The following is a 19948-nucleotide window of genomic DNA, read 5'->3' as shown; positions in this document are numbered from 1 at the left end:
GGTGTGGGGCTCAATCACTGTCAACCTGTATGCAGTATTTCATACAAAAAGGACTGAACCATGAAAATTCTGAAACCTTAATAAGAAGGAATTTCATTTATGTCATTCTACATTCTGTTTTTAGTATAGTCATTGCCATGTAATCAGGTTTGTGTTGGCTCTATGTTCTCATATTCAAATTAGAAACATTCTTATTACATTTTATCAGGGAAAATGAGTGCTCTTGATGTGAATTTTTCATGTTACCCAAAAGAATTTTCATGTTCTCCAGCAGCTCTAACTTTATAACTGTTCCTGTTTCACTACCTACTATTTCATGTCCTATTTCCTTGGACCAGCACCAGCAACAAGAATGGAGTTTTCCAGAAAACATAAGAGCTGCAAAGGAAGAAAGAATACATTCCACTATGTAACTTGGCAGGAAAGGAAGGAGAGGTTTTACCTGGTCTTTGCTGAAAGTAACCATACATTGGTAAGCAGCATCTGCTGATGCAAATATGTGGGGGGGATTGGAGGCACGTCTCACCCCATGATAAAGTCTGGAAAACTGAAGAAAAAAATATTAATTTAAAGAAAATATCTAATGCTCCAGTACCTGTTGCCCATGAAACCAAGGCTTTGTCACTTGTTAGGGGAACTGTAGTATCAGGAAGGGTGTAGAGCCACAGGCTCTGAAGTCTGCAGGCCTAAGTTCAATTTCCAGTTCTTCACTGACTAGTTTCATGAGTTTTTGCAAGGAAGTTAACTTTGCCATGCTAAGTCTCCTCATCTGCCCAATAGCTTTAATAATGGTGACTGCCTCACAGGATTATGAGAAGTGAGATAAGCTAGTACCTGGTAGGTAGCAAGCACTAAATGAATGTTAGCTATTATTGTTGTATCTTGCTCTAAAAAGTTACCCCTGAAATATAAGAATTTCTTCTGTGTTGCATTATTATCTGCAGGTTGGGCTAATACTGCTAAAGCCGCATACGTTTGTTCTCACTTTTCCCTTTTCATTTTCCCTTGTGGTTTTTAATTTCCTATTAAGAAGCAACATATTCTAATAGCACTTCTTACCTGTGGAGAGTATATGCTTAGATTCTGGAAGGGGTTTAAGGCAATTAAGATGTCTCCAACATAGGTGTAAATGAGCAAGTCCACATAACGCTTTTGCAACTGACGAATAATTGTATCCTAAGAGGAGGATAAATGGTACTGAGAGTAAACACTATTTCCAACCAAGAAAGAATTTAAAAAATAACAAATTCAGTCTTATGAGAATGCTTTCTTCTAAAAGATAAAAGTCGTCAATTTGAATCATACTATGACCCGAAGGATCCTAAATGCAGATATTTGCTTTGGAAGAAGAAAAAAAATAGGAATATACTGAAAGAATTAGGCCCACTTAGCACCTGCTAAAGGACACTGAGATATCCAACAAAGGTTTTGTTATTATGAAAAACTTGTCTTACCCGAAACAAAATGTTCTACTTAGAATTTGATTTGATAGGCCATTCCTATTGATAAAGTATAGCAAAAAACAGCAACTTCATTTCTCAAAGCAGTACACTTGAAATTTATGCGGTGGGAATATGGAATTAAACACTTCCATGTTACACTTTAGTGATTCATGCATTGTAGTTACAGGTCTCTAGAGTTATAATCAGCAAAAGCAGTTCCAGTGCAATTAACAGCTCTATTAAACATGCATACTTTAAATGGGGATTATCACAGTTTTCAAATTCAAAATTCAAGGTATATTATCCTTCACTATTTCCGTAAATAAAGCTACTCTTTATGAAGAACACACAACTATCTTGATGTAACAATTAAACTGTACTTTCTCTAAAACAGAAAATAATTTCTGGTGATGTAATAAATAATTTAGGCTCACAATATAAAGGGCTTTATTGGAAAAAATGCAAATCCTTTCCTCTTCATCATTTAGGAAATTTGGGGGGACTATAAATGAACACAACACGGAATTATAGTCACAGCAACCAAATGCTCCCTCAGCTTCACCCCAAGGCTATACAAACAATTAAATTTTCAAGTGACCTTAGGAGAGCATGTCTACAAGAAAAAGGTCAGACCATTCACATGAAACAAATGTCATCGCTGAGAATTGCCTACTAAATATTTAGTACCTCATCCAGAACCTCTAAATTCACCAAATCATCCTCAAGGCAGTATTTTTCAGCATTTTCCACGTGATAGGGTCTTCTGGTATGCATTCTTTCATGCCTAGAAATTTATCCAGAGAATATTACAGTTAACACAGTAAAAAGTGTAGCAGAATGTAGACAATGAGAATGCTTCATTCACAATCTTACCACATGATATGCTCAGTCAGAGACTTCAGAGATGGGGAGAGGAAGGGCAAGCACAGTCCAGGTCCCCAAGATGCAGGGCCCTCTCCCTGTTGCTATAGAGCTATCAGGAGTAAGGTGAGCTCCAGACCTCAAGCCTGCCTTCTATCACAGTGAGGGATATTGCCAAATGGGCCCAGCTAATACTTCTATTCATTCTTAAATGCAAAGCAGCTTTTCCAGAAATAAATATCTCATGTTCTTTCTGTTAATGGTCAGGTATATAGTTCTCACCTAGGTACTATCCTTGAGGTCCCCTCATGCTATCCACCAGTATCAATTCCAACTTTTTGAAAAATATTTAAAACTGCAGAAAATTTTAGAGAATATAGCAAATATCAAGGAATCAAAATGTTTATATTTTACCTTATTTATTTGAAATCCCTTTGTTACCAATATTTCATCCCACTCCCCTTTCCTGAATGACTACTATTTGTTGAGTATCCTTCCAATCTATTTTAAAATATTGGTCATACATGTGAGCAAATACATATTCGATGTTAGTTATAAAAATGATATACTGTTTCATTCTGTAAAATTCTTTTTTCCCCACTCAATGTTGTAATTTTTTAAACTCTATACATGGACACACACATACATATCCATATTTCAGTCTCTTTAATCACTGGGTTATATTATACCATATGAATATATGCCAATTTGTATACCCAGTCCTGTGATCATCAACACTTAGATTGATTCCACTTTTTTCCTATTAGAAATAAAACAGCACTCAGTATCTTTATATGTATACCCTTGTCTATATATGTGAGATTTTTCTCTGAGAGGGCATTACTCTACAGACATTTAAAAAATGCACAAATAAAAAATAAAAATAAAAAACTTAGATGGCAAGCAACACTAATCTCCTTTGGCAAACCAAAATAAGTTTTTAGGGATCCCTGGGTGGCGCAGCGGTTTGGCGCCTGCCTTTGGCCCAGGGCGCGATCCTGGAGACCCGGGATCGAATCCCAAGTCGGGCTCCCAGTGCATGGAGCCTGCTTCTCCCTCTGCCTGTGTCTCTGCCTCTCTCTCTCTCTCTGTGTGACTATCATAAATAAATAAAAAATTTTTTAAAAAGTTTAAAAAAAAACAAAAAACAAAATATAGTTTTTGAAGGTATAAAATTAGTTCAAGTTAAAGTAGACTTTCCCATAACTTCTGCATAAAGGTATCACTACTCCATGTGGTATAGGGGGAAAGAGGCAGCTAGGAAGTTAAAAACTCTGGGTCCTTGTTTCAGGGTTCTGAGGAATGTCTCGTGGGCCACTTAGCAATTCCCTTAACAGCCTGCATGGCAGTTTGCTGCTATCCATAAACAGAACCTCTCATGAGTATCTATCTCGTGGGGTAGGATGGGGGAGGCTCGGGGGGGGGGGGGGTGCTGTGAAAGTAATACAGTCATGGATATACAAATGCAAAAGAGTTGAAAAAAATGTACCAAGTACTACTGTTACAACCTTGTCAAAATTTGGAATCAACAATTTACACAACTCCACATATTACTCAAAATACCAATAACTAAACAAAATCACATGTAAAATGTCTTCGAGGTACCGTCAGTTCAGCAGTATCACCACACAGTACGTCACTGTCACCTTTTATGCTCACCATCATCACAGTTTCACAGGACCCAGTTTTATTTTGCCAGGCACCAGAAGTTAGTTTTACTGAACATTTTGCTGTAAGTACCATGTAGGCATCATGGCATCTTTTTGTGCACTCTGTCCCTTGCTGTGTGCATTTCACAGAAGTAGGTAAAAAGGAAGAAGCAAATTCAATAGCTCTACATATTAAATCTTGACTTTATAATATGATAGAGATGGGCAAAGAAAACACTTTTTTCCTTCCTGCCTGTTAAATTTTACTTCCCAATTCCCATCATTGATAGATTTGAAGAAGGGGTATTTGAAGCATGGTATCAGTCATTTCCAGTGCTGGAGCCAGTTTTGCTGCTAATTCATATAGAGATCCAAAATAGCTGAAGCTTAATTTTATTTAATAAAATCAAACGTATAACCTAAGCATTTTAAAATTATTAAACAGAAGGGTTTATTCATCTGTGCTGTAATATATAATAGCGATGTCAAAGAGAAATCAGATTGAACTAAAATACAAACTTTTACTAAAACTCAACAGCTGCCTGCTTCTGGCTAGCAACTTTGCTATATAAAACAGCAGAAGGGTGCATATTTTCCAGCCAAATCCCCTTCATGTAAAACCTAAGCATTTTTTTTCCTTGAAGCTCATCATGAAATATCACGATACATTCTTTAAGAAAACTAAATTCTCAACATATTAAATACATCTATTTAATCTTCTTCCTAAATCCTTACCTTACAATTGTATCAAATAGGCTAAGTTAGAGTTTATTCTATACATCTTCAACAAAGAAAATGAGGAATTAAAAAAATCATCCACAGATCTGGTTCAAGTCAAGATGGAGTAAGCACTCTCCACTCTACCTTCCTACTGAATACAACTAAATATTGTAGACAGAAAGCACAGGCCTTTCAGATGTAAACATAACAGGAAGACTGGGGAAATCAGAATTTCAAATACCACTGAATCAATGGCAAGTTTCCCACGGATTATTTTTTCCTCCAGGAACTCCTGACCCGAACCACATACAGGGATGTCAAGTTTCATACTAGATGACATTTTTATAGCCAACCAAAAATGCAAATACTGACAAAACCTCACTTGTAATATCACAAATAAATAAACTCGAAATAAAGTTGTGACTTTCAAGGTGAACATGTACAATGTAATATCACCAGGATCAAAACTGTCATCTTTTGAATCTTGCAGCAGATTGTCTATATACCAGTACAGATTTAATCTCCAGGAATCATGCAGATACTGTCTGCAAATCTGAGCCTGATTCTCATAAAAATCTTCCCCTTTTAATATTTTATAAAAAACTTTTAAAAGATTTCACCTGCTATGATTAACCACATATGGTCTCTTCCCACGTTTGTTGGCAATCAAATTCCTTAGACTTATTTGCTTCCAAAATTGAAGCAGGCAATCTAGAAATTGATGTTGGTGCAAGATATTTCCACTCTATCAAGACAGCTTCATTCTTTCAACCAGTGGAAAAAAAATATCTCTTAGCCCCATCTCTGCCCTCCCCAACTAGTGTTCTAAAACTGCCACCTGCTTCATTTTCCTTTGGCTATGGGGTTTGGAGTCTTCTGAAGACAAAAAATTACTTATTTCAGTTCTTACCTGTTTTAAAAAAATTATCCTGGACTTTACATGTATTAATAAAAAGTATTATGTTGTTTTATATTTGTCTATTTCTAGTTGAAACTAATAAAAATAATTTGGTTTAAATTTTTTAGTTTTCTTTCATTAAATGATTTGTCATCATCACTGGTCAATACCAGCTTAAATTTCCTTTAAATTCACATGCTCCATCTAGTGCCTTACTTGAGAATAGCATCTATTATCAATTTTTGCTGAAGAATTCCTTAATGTGAAAATTACAAATTTCCAACTACAAGGTACTTGGATTGAATGTTTCAAAGCTCAGAGAAATGGATAAATAGGTAAGTGGATGGATGAATAGCAAAAGGCATTCTATTAAATCAAAAGGATAAGTTTTAACGACTCAAAAGACATTTTCAAATCCCAACAAAGTCCATACTGCTTTTTGCTAGATTCTTACTTGTTTTTATGATGCTCTAAATATGTTGGCTGCAAAGCCTGACTTCCTAGACAAATAGAGTTTATGGGAGGGTGGGGGTAAAGCTTACAAAAGAAGAAACTCAAATCTCTGGGTTGGGCTGTTTCCTGGAGTTTGGGGTTGGTGGGAGCTGGTAGGTAATGAGTAGGACTGACCTTAGGTTTCAGGGATCAGGAAAAGGAGGATTGGTGTCAGAATTCCTGGCTCAGGTAAGAGGGAAACAAGGGTAAGTCTGAAACATCAAGTCCAAGGAAATGGGTACAGAGTAAGAACTGGATCTGAAAAGTAGGTGAGACAGGCAGAGGCTAACAGTTCCTGTAAGACAAGGGTAGGCACAGAAGAGGTAGAAGACGGGAGATACTTTGGAATGTCTTAGGTCCAGCCCATGAGTAAGAAACAAGCTGTAGAGGGTACCAAGCTGGTTCAGACACGGGGCATTGTTCTCTGGGAATAAATCCCTGAAGTACTGCTGCCTTTACTATAGTTTCATCTCTATGCCTGCATTATGGGTAACCTCATTTGTGTATGATACTCTTTAATATCTCATCAATGGGCTACAGACTTCTCTGTTCAAGCTGCTGGCCCTAGGAAAGATTTTAACAAATATTATATATTTTGTCTGAAAGTAATTCCTTAATCCCTAGCCTCTTCCCATCTGTTAACTATGCCCATGGAAGCAGTGACTTCCATGTAAGTAGGTCAAAATGGGGCTTCACATAGGTGCAGCAGGATGCATTCTTCCCTTTACCACCAACTATGATGAAGAACAAAGCAAAAGAAGACCCTCTAAATCATAACTCAGGATGGGAAGGAAGTAAAACTTTTTAGCCTACTAATTACAGAAGATATGCTAGTAAAGAGAGATTCAATGCTGTACTGAAAAATGTCTGATGGTATTTTAGGAACAGTCATGCTGTGACCATGTGAAGGATACCTCTACAACAGTTCCTCCACACTCAGGCTCCGAGCCCTCCCCTCCATCCAAGAGTAGAACTGGAAGGAATGGAGAATGACTAACTCTTCCATCAGATTCCAGATACAAAAGGAAGTAAAATCTGTTGAAGGTGGAGAAAAAAAGGGGGAAAGAATAGAAGTAGTAAGAAAAAAGGTTCAGGCTCAAAGGTGGTGGTCCTCAAGATTCTAAGACAAAGGCTTTGGTGGCCATGGACAGAGTTGAGGACAACTTGACAAGTTGGATAGATCAGAGGAACCTGAAAGTTCAGAGGAACTCCCTAATCACCACATTCAATGCATTCTACCCATATAGTGAAGAAACTATTACTCAAAACTGGAGAAATAGTACTATTATATTTCTTCCAAATCATTATTTACATTTCAATATATCCTTTGATAGCAGAGTTAATGATAGAGAAACTTTTATTTGACTGTAACTATATAATCATGGACCTAAAATGAGAAAAACAATGGCAGACCATCTAGGTGTGATACCATTTTACTGAGAGTCAAATGTGGATAGAGATACCACCTAGATAACTTTAACTACATGAGCTCTATCTTGACCTAGAACTTAAGTTTTTATCTATCAAGCAAACATTACAATATGTTGATTAAAAAATAGAGTTGTTTGGGTGGAAATCATCGTAACTCCCCGTTTTTTATCTAAGCATGATTTTGGCCAGAATTCCAATCAATCAGCATCTTATCATCAGTCATAAATTTGATATACTCACCTTCTCCAGGCAGCAAGAATCAGTGACTACATCAGAAAATTAAATATTAATTTATTCACTCAGTTACAGACATATAGATAGATAGCAGATACTAAATATATTGGTGTGGATTTATTTCTTGCCTGTTAGGAGAACAGGAAGCGCTTTAATCTCCTATGTGTCATGTATCTTCAGCACTTGATAAAGTAATCATTCAGAAGTCATTCATTTAGGGGTGCCAGGGTGGCTCATTTGGTTAAGCATCTGCCTTCGGTTTAGGTCATAATCCCAAGGTCCTGGGATGGAGGCCCTCATTCCACTCCTAGCTCAGTGGAGTCTGCTTCTCCCTCTGCCCTTCCTCCTGCTCATGCTTTCTCTTTCTCTCAAATAAATCTTAAAAAAAAAAAAATCCATTCATTTACATAAGAGTCCAGGAGCTCATGAGTGTATGTATTATGTTAGATGTGAATATATATGCATGTTTGAAGGTAAAAGAGGAAGCAAATGAGCAAGGCTTACTGGAGAAGGCTAGACAATTAAGCAGTGAGAAATCTGTTTTTAAAGGTCACTGCTGCACATTGAAAAGAAAATCAGAAAAGCTGAGGTAATTGTTCTAACTAGCCTCAGGCAAACTGCAAAAGTAGAATCAAAATCCATTAAACAGAGCAGAAAACAACCAGCAACTTAATTCTTCTACCAAATACTACTTACAGTAGACCCCTGGCATTTGAGGGTTTAACATCTGTGGTTTCAGTTAGGCCAAAGCCACCCACAGGGGAAAGACATGCTAGATCTTGTCATTTTACTAAGGATTGCAGTTGGGCCCATGATGGGAGACTGGAAGGCAGGAGGGAATCATAGCATAGCCTACCCAGCATTTTCCCTGCCTCCAACTCACATTCCAGACAGTTGATGAAGTCAGGGATTCCATCCCTGGGGGGAAAAGTCGTGTTGAAGGCGGAGGAAATGGGAGTTGATGTAAAGGAAATGGCCAAACTGCTTAAAAGCATCCCTGACAATTAAGTAAAAAAATAAAGCTCCCAACTACTGTTCACAGGATTTTAGGGCTTTTTAACCTCCTTTGAGAGAGTAAGCCTTGGCTTCAAAACTACTCTATCATACCTGAATCAAATATATGCTATGGCAAAATTATTGAATTACTGGAAACACTTAAATTCCAACAGTTACACTCATACACTATAATCAGCATTGGGTATCAAATGGGTATCAAATCTCAACACAATGTTGCTCCTCCATAGGGGCCTCACATACATGATGTAAAAGGAGAATGGATCGTGGCTTCACTTTCCACACAACTAGATCACTCGAAGAGCTAGACTGCTTAGATCCAGGAGAGGGGAGATGGGGTTTCACCACCATTCAAGTCATTCTTCATGCACACTTCATGCACACCACCATTCAAGCAGTTCCTCCTCTATAGTGAACAAGCTCCCATGATTCCTAGCCTTCTCTTGAACACGTACTCATCTCAACAGAACTGAAGTAGATCACTGCCCCATAAAAGCCCCATAAGGCTTTTGCCCCAGCTTCACTTTCCACCTACTCACTGTGAGAAGATAGCAGAAGGGGCATCTTTCCTGCTCCTCTCTGCATTTCTCAGCCATACTTCTCCCTAACCAATCTTTCACCTTTTAAAAATGCCACATCATTCCTGTATATCATTTCCTCCAGCACTTGACCTCCATTTTCCTTTCTCTCTATTCCCCTGGTATCAGTCTTTGGTTTTCCCACCCCTGATCAACCACTTTGTTATTTCTTTCCACAAACTGACCTCAGGGTTCCTCAACTCGTCAACTCTCCAACAACTTTTCTAACTCCACTGAATTTCTCTACAAGTTCAGCCATGACTAGTTCCCAGTTATTTTTCAAAAGTTCCCAAGATCTCAGTTCTACTACAGTCCACTCACCAACCACTCACTGAATCTGCTCTTTATCTGCATTGCGACTGCCAGTCTCTTGACCTAGACCAGGCTCAAAGGTTAAAAAGCCACTTCTGGCTTCACTTTCTTCCAAATCCCCAAAATATCCCAAGGATACTCTCCTCATCTTTATTCCTCTGCTCCCTTGTCCACCCATCATGTCCATCAAGTTAGCCTCCAATCTGAAGACCAGAGTATCTGCTTCCTCTACTCCTACCCTTTTACTAAGAATTGCAAGAGATAATAGGAAAGGCAGTGGTGGTAAAGGTACATTTTTTTGAGAGGTTCTGGTGCTGAATGCTCTACATGCATTATTTTAAATGGTGATTAACTTCACTACAATGGAATGCTATTCAGTTAAGTTCCTCTTGGGTTTTCTGTGCTATTGAGCAATCATCATGTCCATCTTTAATGGACCCTTTATAATATTCCTCCTAGTGGCTGTTTCAAAGAGTTAACATTTCCCTGGTGTCCACAGCCCACTCCCAACTTTGAGACCATCTTTCTTACTTTTTTTGAAAGATAAAGGGCATTCAACATTCGACATGAGTTGCCTCATAGGACCCCCTCTCCCTATCCCACTCTCACCCCTCAAATTTTCCAGATATCTTCATCTAATCTTTCTGTGTCTTTCTCAATCTAGAGGTTCTTCCTAAGGTCAACCCTTCTCTTAGGCCCTTGTTCCCACTTCCTCTTGCTTCCTCTATTACCTCCTCTCCCTCTTTATTTTCAATGTGTCCCTCTATGTAAGATCCTCCACTTCACCTGTCCAAGTTTGCCCCATTCTTTAAGAACCTGCCGTCTTCCCCTCAAACCATTAACTTCTCTCTCCCCTGGAGAAAATACTAAAGTGGAAAGAACATTCCCTGCCTTTGCAGGAACAGTAAGACAGTTTTCCCTACAGTCTGTAGGTTTCACTTCTCTGCATTTGGTTCTCAAAACTAAACAACTCTCCAGCTGAGGGACTCAGAGCCATTTGGAACACTGCAGAACCCTTACAGAAAGCTGAAAACTTTGTGTATATCTGGAAGTACTTGGCATTGCATTTGGTAGGTTAGGAAAAGGAAGCATAATCTCTTTACTGATCTCGGTCCCTTAGTGTCTTACAATTTCTGTTTGGTTGCAGTCTTAACCATGGCAGAGAGGCAGTCCAATTTGGACAGACCCTGTAACACTTCTCTCTCTGTCTCTGCTCTCTCTCATCAAATCCATCACTAAGTCCTTAATATCATCTGTTATTTGCAAATTGTCACAATCTGCTCACTTGTCTCTCTGCTCCTGCCTTGCCCAGCTCCAATCTATTCTCTATACTGCAATCAGAAGGACCTTCTTGGAGTACATGCCTGCTTAAAAAACTTCACTGGCTCCTGAGTTCCCAAGAAAGAAATGGAAGCTCTGTAGCCCATCATGACCTGGCCCCTACCTGCCTGGTTTCTCCCTCTCCCTGTTCCATGCCAAGCTCCAGCAATGCCAACGAAATGTTCACCAAATTCCTTAAGCTCTCTCCAGCCTCTGTATCTTTGCCCTTTGATCACTGCTCATTATTCTCCTCTACCCAGAATAATCTGTTTCCTCTTCTATTCATTCTTCAGGATGCAAAGATCATCTCCCCACCAGTTCCAGGGGTCTTTTCTTTCCAGGTGTTCCCCAGCATCCCTTTATCCAGGTACTTTTCATGTTGAATTGTTCTTATCTGATTCTTGTCTGTTTCACACACTGGGCTATTAGTACTTTATCAGGAACTATATCTGATTTGCCTTTGTAGTCCTTCTGTTCAGCAGAGGGCCTGACACATGCACACATAAATGTCTCTTAAACAAATAAATGAATAAATATTTTAAATGAGATAGAAATTGTTATTTTTAACATTCAGTAGCTAAGTACTATTTATTTTCATGATGTTATATGATAAAGAGATGAATTTATACAAATTAAAGCCAAGAAGTAGGTAGTATTAAACAGAAATGGAGAACACTGAATTAAATAGACCCCCCCATATACTAGACTGCTAATACTGTGACGGTTAACTCTGTATCAAGAGCTATTCTAGGGATCCCTGGGTGGCGCAGCGGTTTGGCGCCTGCCTTTGGCCCAGGGCGCGATCCTGGAGATCCGGGATCGAATCCCACGTCAGGCTCCCGGTGCATGGAGCCTGCTTCTCCCTCTGCCTGTGTCTCTGCCTCTCTCTCTCACTGTGTTCCTATCATAAATAAATAAAAATTAAAAAAAAAAAAAACAAGAGCTATTCTACTTTTTTTTTTTAATTTTTTTATTTATTTATGATAGTCACAGAGAGAGAGAGAGAGAGAGAGAGGCAGAGACACAGGCGGAGGGAGAAGCAGGCTCCATGCACCGGGAGCCCGATGTGGGATTCGATCCCGGGGCCTCCAGGATCGCGCCCTAGGCCAAAGGCACGGGCCGAACCGCTGCGCCACCCAGGGATCCCTACTTTTTTTATATATATGGACTCATTTGACCCTCAAAAGAATCCCCATATTATAGATGAAGAAACCTCTGAACAGACCAATGTAACAACCTATCCCTGAATGGTTGAGCTGGGATTAAACTCTGGCAGGGCTAGTGGCTTACCACCACACTGGGCTGCCTTCTGGGTGACCATAATTGTACAAGAAAGTGGTCGGTGGGGCATCTGCCTCACTTATCTATGCAACTGCCTCAAATGTTCTTTTTTTTCCAACCTTATCTTGTAAACTCACAACTTTAGATATATTGAGTCACCAGCATCAAATGATATTTGAGTTTTTCTGGGTGGGCTTTAAAAACACTTATGTAGCCAACCATAATTGCCAGCTGCTATGAGGAAGTAACAGGAAGTAACAACATGGGAGAGGTGGCAGGTTAAGTGTCTCACAGGTACTGTGTTTCCTTTAGAATTAATTTTCCTACCTCTTAAGGAAGCAACTGTCCTACCTCTTAAGGAAGCAACTGTTTAAAGTTTTTATTCTTATTTTTAAGGTTGCAGGGGTTTTTAAATTTTATTTATTTATCTATAAAGTAATCTCTAAACCCAAAATAGGCTCAAACTCATGATCCCGGGATCAAGAGTTGCTTGCTCTACTCTGAGCCAGCCAGGCACCACTGGTTGTATGGTTTGTTTGTTTGTTTTTTAAAGACTTTCAAAGAAACACAAACTCCTGAGTGAAACTGAAGATTACAAAGACTCTGTAAGAAGTCTTTGCCACCATATAAGGCTTTTGAGAGCAAAGAAGTTAAAAAGATAAAGAGAAATGAGAGAGAGTGGGTGAGAGAGACTGGAGTCTGATATTCTATACTAAAAGAAGGAATGTCTTTAAAAAGAGAACATACCTCTGAACAGGCAGAGTCTGGCAAATGTGAAAAGCTGAATAACTTTGCAACCTAAGTCTTAAAAACTGTTCTGCAGCAAATTTCAGAACATAGTAAAAAGGAGGAAAGGCTTGATTCAACTTAGAGCATTTAAATGCTGGGTTTGTTTTTTTTGTTTTGTTTTGTTTTGTCTGTTTGATTTGATTTCATCTTCATTTCTGGTGCTAGTGCTGTGTGTGCTGAGGGAGAGGTGAGTGATTTGGGGGAAGTGACTGGTGTACAAGAACAGAAACAGGGGAAGAAAGGGGATTTTATTTCCCCGGGGCTTAAATGCAAGTTCTTACTGTTTTAAAAAGGGAACAAGTCATAAGACTTTCTCTACCTATGGGTAAGCCACAGAAACACAAATGACAGTGGAAAGGGGGAAAGAGCAGGAAAAAATTTGTTTCGATCTATTCAAAAGGGAACACGTGGTGGTGGCAGGGAAAATCAGCAAGATACAGTCACCTTAAAACTATCCCTCCAGCTCCAAGAGTTCCGATGCTTTTTTGACTTGTAAACAATGTTCCACAGAATACATGAATATTTCCAGAACTTGTGACTAGTGAAATTTTATTTTCTTCACCTCCAGTCCTTTTAATGTTCTTTTAATAATAATGGATTAGAGCTTATCTGCATCCTGGCCAGTTTTATAAAACCAAGTAACTGCTGAGCTGGGAAGCAGGTTTATTTGCATTAAAAAAATATTTTTAAAGAGAAATTCTGCCACCATCTGGACAGAAATCAAAGGTCTATTTCTTAGAGACCACCATGGAATACCATTTTAAGAAATTGGCCCTGAAAATAAATATTTATTTCTTAAAATCTACACTTTAGAGAAAGAGGCAGGGAGGGAGAATCACAGTTGTTTTGGATAGCATAGACATCACCTGTGGAAAAAAATCATTTAAAAATACTAAATTGTCTCTGAGGAATTTTTAATTAAAGAATAGGGTCTCAGAGTACATTAGAGAAACATCTTCTAGTGTTTAACTTGTAATCTTTCCAAAATCACTTTTTATAGTCTACTTTCTTCTTTCTAATCAGCAATGGCCAAGTAAAGATTTTTCACACAATCTCATCCCTGGCTGTTTTCATACAGCTAACCTTACTGGTTAAAAAAAAAAATCCACATTCATATTAAATATAAATATATGTGTGTGTTGGTTTTTAACTAGAACATAAGGGCAGAGCAGTCTTTTAGCCACAGCTGAGAGATATTAACCGTAGGAGGACAAATGGACAGCGTGTTTCTAAAGCTCTCTTGATCTCATCCATTGAGTATGGAGTACTTAATGTCATGTAAATGAAACTCTCAAAAATGCAGGGATGTGATAATTACCAGTACTAATGCTGGACAAATCAAAACACATGACATGCCATTTTTATAAATAACGTGAGAGAGGAAGTAGGAAGACACCAAGTACCATACCTTGTTTTAACAACAGTGTTTTGATGCTTCTGGTCTTGGAGGACCTTGGCCAGCTGTTTTTGCAGAAATAAAACCTTCCCGTGGGCTCCTTTAATAAATGGGTGGTCAAGGAGATGTGTGACAGAAGGCCGCTTTTCAAAATCCTTAATAAGACACCTGTTTGCAAAAATCAACAAACAATCCAAAGTACAACCTTAGATACCTGGTTCCTCTGTGAATACAAGAGAAAGACAAAAAAGTTCATTTATAAAACCTCATCACTAACCTTACACAGCTCTTTATTCATATGTGCCAAGAGGGTTAAAAAAGAATAATAATTCTCTGCTGGCCAAATTAATCAGTACATCAAAAATCTATTTTAATTTGGGTTAAGTACATGTTGAAAACAATAAATTTTTGCCATCAATTGAATTTGAAGTACTCAAAACACTGAGAAAAAAAATGTGAATTTTCTGTCTGAACTTTCACTACAGGAAAATGTTTACAGTGAAGTCAAGTTGATTAGTCTTGTATCTTAGAAACATATAAAATTATATACTGTCTTTCAAATAAAATCCTAGTATATGAAATGTCCACTATTTGATGGTAGGGAAAAACATTCAGGAGTGCGCAAGGAAAGAAACTAATCATAAAGAAACCTTCACAGAAAAACTTCAGCACCTTGATTTCTAATGATTTCTGAAGCAGAAAAACCTCAGAACAGGAAGTAACTACAATATAATTGAGATACACTGGAATGGAATTATGCAAACAAGGAACAAAAAGTCCATTGAAAATGGTAAAAACTGTGTTGCATTTAAGCTCCTCTGTAGTTAATTGGTTAAAACCATACTGGTGTAACCACTTTCTGTTTCAGATTTAAATGCCCTTTTCAAAGAAAACAACGATTGTACATTTTACTGTATCCCCTATGTTATCCAAGATGATTCTGATACAAGGAAATTTCTAGTGAAATTGAATCTGATGAATACCCTTCCAATTACCACTGCATTTCCATTCTGAATAGCTGCCCCTGATAGGAGAAGGAAATTTCAACAACTGCCCTTTTAAGCTATCAGTCTTTAGCTCACTTTGGAGGCTTAGGATAAAGGCTAAACGCCATTCTGCCCACTGTATAAAACAAATGTTTCCAGTTTTCCCAATAGTGAACATGCCAGCAACATCTAAAACATGACATATTTTAAATAATGAAATCCATTCACAAATGGTAAAAAAAAAAAAAAAAAGAAAGAAAGAAAAATCAGCCTCATCTTGAACATCTTTTCAAACATTTAAGCAGACTTCTTTAAACAATCCTTAACTGTTGGATTTACAAAATGGCTTTAACCTTTGTCGTTTACATTTCAAGCCACTTTCACATCCCTCACCTCCTAGTCTTGAAAAGATACTCAGTAAATTTCCCAGTCAGTTTTAGAATTGATTCAAGGGATTTCCTATCTATTGGAACTGGAGCTTTCAGTTAGAAAAGCCAAAAGAACCTAGATGATCTCCATTCTGCTGCCTGCACGACTATAAATACCACCTCTAGTTTGCCACGGGAAGAAATCAATCATTTGACTTTCATGGGTTCAGGAGACTTTTGTATAATCTATTACTTTTCCTACCAAAAATAAATCAGTGCAGTCTTAAAAAATACTATGTTCATGTCTTCTATTAGCCATCTTCCCTGAATTCCATGTCTATTCATATGTCTATGTATATGTGACAACCAAAGTAAAATAAATGTGCTTTCCCTAAGCATCTGGAAAATAAGGAACCTCTTGGTGAATAATACAGGTGTAATGGCCTTGTCCTCTTGCCTTGAGGGATGGTATGCTAAAACTCCTAAAAAACTGTTTGTGTCTCCTGAGAGTTCCTACTACAGATGCCATGGTAGCTTCACACACTCCCTACATCAGAGGGCATGTATAGGATGGAAGTCCAGGAATCAAGCCTGCCCAGTGACCCGGGACAGGTCATGCTACATCATTCCTACATAGAGCAAAAGTACAAGGGCAATCCTCAATGCCTGATGACTAGTGCCAACACTTCAAATGAGTAAACTTGGGGCTGAGACTGAAGGTGGGAGCCACATCCATTAATAGAAAATTATTCATGGCATGTGAATGGGAAATTGGGATGTAACTGCCTCTACTTTCCTCCTCAGGATAGAGGCCTTGGGACAGTGTTCCAGATGAGGCCTAGAAATAAGGTCCTTCTGGTACTGTAATAATTAAAGCTCTTTGGATAGGGTTTGACAGAGACCAAGAAACCCATACTCCAGTTTTATGAAAATAAGTCTCTACTGGAGTCTGGGGATGTAATTAAAGGTGCTATATCTTGTTTCATAATTTCAGCCTCCGGTGGGGGAAAAAGGCTACCAATGAGGTTGCCAGATCATTTGATATTTTGGAGAGGAGCTCGCTCTATATCACAGAGGGAGTAAGAAATGGCAACTAAATAATGAAGTAAGATAATCAGGCAGGGAAGAAACTAAAGTGAATCTGTTGTCTCTTGAAGATCCCTAAAAACGAAGACGGTAGGTAATCTACTCTCTGGAAGCAATGATCAAAAAGATTTGTTAATTCTCTCAGTAAGAATCGAGTGGGCTGAATGTCATATCATTGGATCAGCAAAATTGAAAATGAGTGTATATGGGAAGAATGCTAAACAGAGTTGTGACATATCCAGCTGCACCGGAGGATTTTTAGGAGAAGGGCATAAAGACCTTGAGGGGATAGCCTTATTCTAAAACACTTTTGCATACTTTTTCTCATGGGAAGCAAACAGCCAGACTGAAATGGAATTACTATTTTACTGATAGAGGACAGTACTACCTTAGGAACAGATATGGCTAAAAGTCATGCAATTATTAGACTCCAAGTCATTGGAATCATATATCAATAATTTCATTTGTTCAGCGAACATTTATTACACAGCCAGAATTACCCAAAATAAATTAATTCATAAAGAATCAAGACCCTTTTATTCAAGGAACTACATTCTAATTGGAAAGATAGAAGGACAAGAGAAACATAGGAAACAACAAAAGCCAGTGTTTGTTTCTATATTCAGAATAAGAAATAATCACACAAAAGCACAGGGCTTCAGAGCTAAGGGTATAAGATTTTCTGTTCTAACCCCCTTTTTCATGGGGTGAGGAAGTTCAGGTCAAGTTCTGACAGAGATGAGGCCAATCCTTTGACTCCCATGAGAGAGCTCTTCTTCCTCTGCACTGTGTTTTCTTAAATTGCACAGATGCAACAGCCTAGAACGGTAGGTAGGGCAGGGAGAGTCAGTCAGGGAAGCCTTAGCTAGGGAAGTGAGAAGTGAGGAAGGTCTGAGAGGAAGTTTTGGGACTAAACTGAACTCAATTGGTGAAGAAGTAGTAGAAGAGATTTCAAAGTCGGGAAACTGGATGGGCAATGCAAGAAGCCAGACTAGGCAAACTGTGTAGCTGGGAACTCAAAAGGCCACCAGGACACCCCCCTGCACCCCCAAAACTGTCCCCTTTGAAAGCCTACCAACAATTCTTTCCTTTAGTCCCTTTTCCAACTTTAACTAGGGTACATTCTTTATTGCTTAAGACTCTATAAACTCATGCTGTTTATATCTGGCATCTTGCCATTTCTGTCTTATTCTCCTTCCAGGCAGGAATTTAGTAGATTAAGACAGAATTGACTCCTGGGGTCTGTAAGAACACCGGACAGCCTCCATGTCCTTTATGAAAACATGACAGAATCCTCCAACCTACTTGAAGACCAAACACTGAAAACCTAAGGAGTTATAATATGCTTATTCATTTCAATATTGCTTTCTAAACCAGGAATTGCAAATTCCAGATGCAGAATATTTTCCCCCAGCCAGGGACTGAGCAGTTTTTATAAGGGAATGCATAGAATGAATGGGAAATGTGGGCCAACCAACATAAGGTGACTTGAGTGAAACCCTAGACACCTAACATATTCCACTGAAAAATACAACTAGTGTTCAGTCAAAAGGTTTGGGAAACATTGGTAACTGTCTAACCAAGTAAAAGTCTGGAGTTTTATAATGTACATGAGCATATTAAATGTTCTTAGAGCCTCTAGGGCAAAGAAAACAGCTTGATCTTGTTTAAGTCAATGTTTCCAAACTAACTTGGCCCCTGACTCTTTCTGGTGTCAATGGAACCAGGACTCTGCAAATGACAACCCTGAAAAAGCTGTTGTGAGAAGTCAGTAGTAGGCCCCCACAATGCTAGCAGAGTCCTCATCTCAGCTGACTGAGGGGAGATACATAAAGCCTATGACCGTCAACTGCACATCTGAGACACCTGTAGGCTGCGGTTTCTATAGAAGTCAGTGTCTCAAACAAGAAATACATTCCCCAAGTTCAGTTCTTCCCAGAGTCCTTTACTCTGGAAAAAAGTAAATAAGGACTAGATTTAGGGATATTGCTTTCTTCCAAACTCATAAGTAATTCTTTCACTTCCAGATTTTTAAAAATCTGGATTTGGGTGTAGTTATCTCTGTGCCAAGAGACAGAACAAAACAAGAAAATTAAACATTTAAAACTACCATGAGATATACTACCTGGATTTACCCTGGATTTATAAGGCCATGGTGGGTGGTTTGAACAGGATAGAGAAATCCACCAGAAGAAAACGGAAGCAAATTCCAGTCTTGAAGGAAATCAATCCATTACCTAATTTGAAATTCTAGTACCTTCCATCATATTTTCTTGGCTGAAGATTAATTCTCAGAATTCATTAGTGTCACCACATTAAACACAGGTTGTTGCAGCTGTTTGCTGTGATCTCCCAGCCTAGCTTCTGCCAGAGACAGGCAAAAAGGAGATGTTTCTTAGCAAGAAACAAGGTCGGGCTTGTGCGCTGCACTCTGAAGCTGGCACAGCCTGTGTTCTTTCCATTCCTAAACGATAACACTGTCGAGACACAGCTGCCTTGTCGCTGCAAACTGCCATTTCATAACCAAAAAATCAGATGCCTGCAAGAGGAAGCTATTTATCAAGAGTCACAGGCAGATGTTTGTATGAATAAAACACACTTGATAAAGAGCAGCTGAAAAGTCAAAAACTAAAAATATGGGAGAACTGAGTAAGAAAAGCAGGAGGGTAAGCAATCTTGCTCCACACAAAACTAGATCAAAACTTGGGATTTATGTCTCTTTGCATTTCTTCCTTGATATTCTGTCTTTTATAATTTCTGCTGTTTTCTTATGGGTTTAGATTGTGAAGTGTTTGCATTGGTACAGAATATCTAAACATTTTTGATCTGAGCAAACATTTGCCTGCCTCATGATGCATCTTGCTGCCCTGCAGTTCCTATCATTCTCAGACAGAAGCCTGAGTGACAAAGAGGCCTCTGCATCAAAAGGAGAAAATCCTCTAGGGGATATACTAATTATAGGTTAAATACTGGAGCCCATGGTGCTCTGTCTTGAAAGGAAATTTCCATTCTGGAAGACAGGACTATGATAAACACAGGCACTTTCCCAAGATGACTAATGCCTCAAAAGAAGACAGGCTGAGAAACTTGA

The 19948-nt window shown here is 38.6% G+C and overlaps 1 protein-coding gene across 5 annotated transcripts in view; it reads right to left on the bottom strand.

The window, feature by feature from the left end:
- The window catches only part of MYO3B (myosin IIIB), a 427577-nt gene that overhangs the window by 245826 nt on the left and 161803 nt on the right, over window positions 1-19948 (bottom strand). For all 5 annotated transcript variants that reach the window (XR_005990597.1, XM_041773390.1, XM_041773393.1 and 2 more), the window contains exons 9-12: window positions 14430-14585; window positions 2130-2226; window positions 1060-1176; window positions 443-547 (exon numbers count right to left, since the gene is read on the bottom strand). Coding sequence is in view for 4 of the 5 variants with exons in the window: in XM_041773390.1 (XP_041629324.1) it covers window positions 443-547; window positions 1060-1176; window positions 2130-2226; window positions 14430-14585 (475 nt within the window). In the remaining variant the exon portion in view is untranslated. The remainder of the gene's footprint in view (window positions 1-442; window positions 548-1059; window positions 1177-2129; window positions 2227-14429; window positions 14586-19948) is intronic.

Source organism: Vulpes lagopus, chromosome 11 (genome assembly GCF_018345385.1).
Source record: "Vulpes lagopus strain Blue_001 chromosome 11, ASM1834538v1, whole genome shotgun sequence".
In the NCBI taxonomy this organism is placed as follows: Eukaryota; Metazoa; Chordata; class Mammalia; order Carnivora; family Canidae; genus Vulpes; species Vulpes lagopus.
This window is presented reverse-complemented; position numbering and strand designations above follow the sequence as displayed.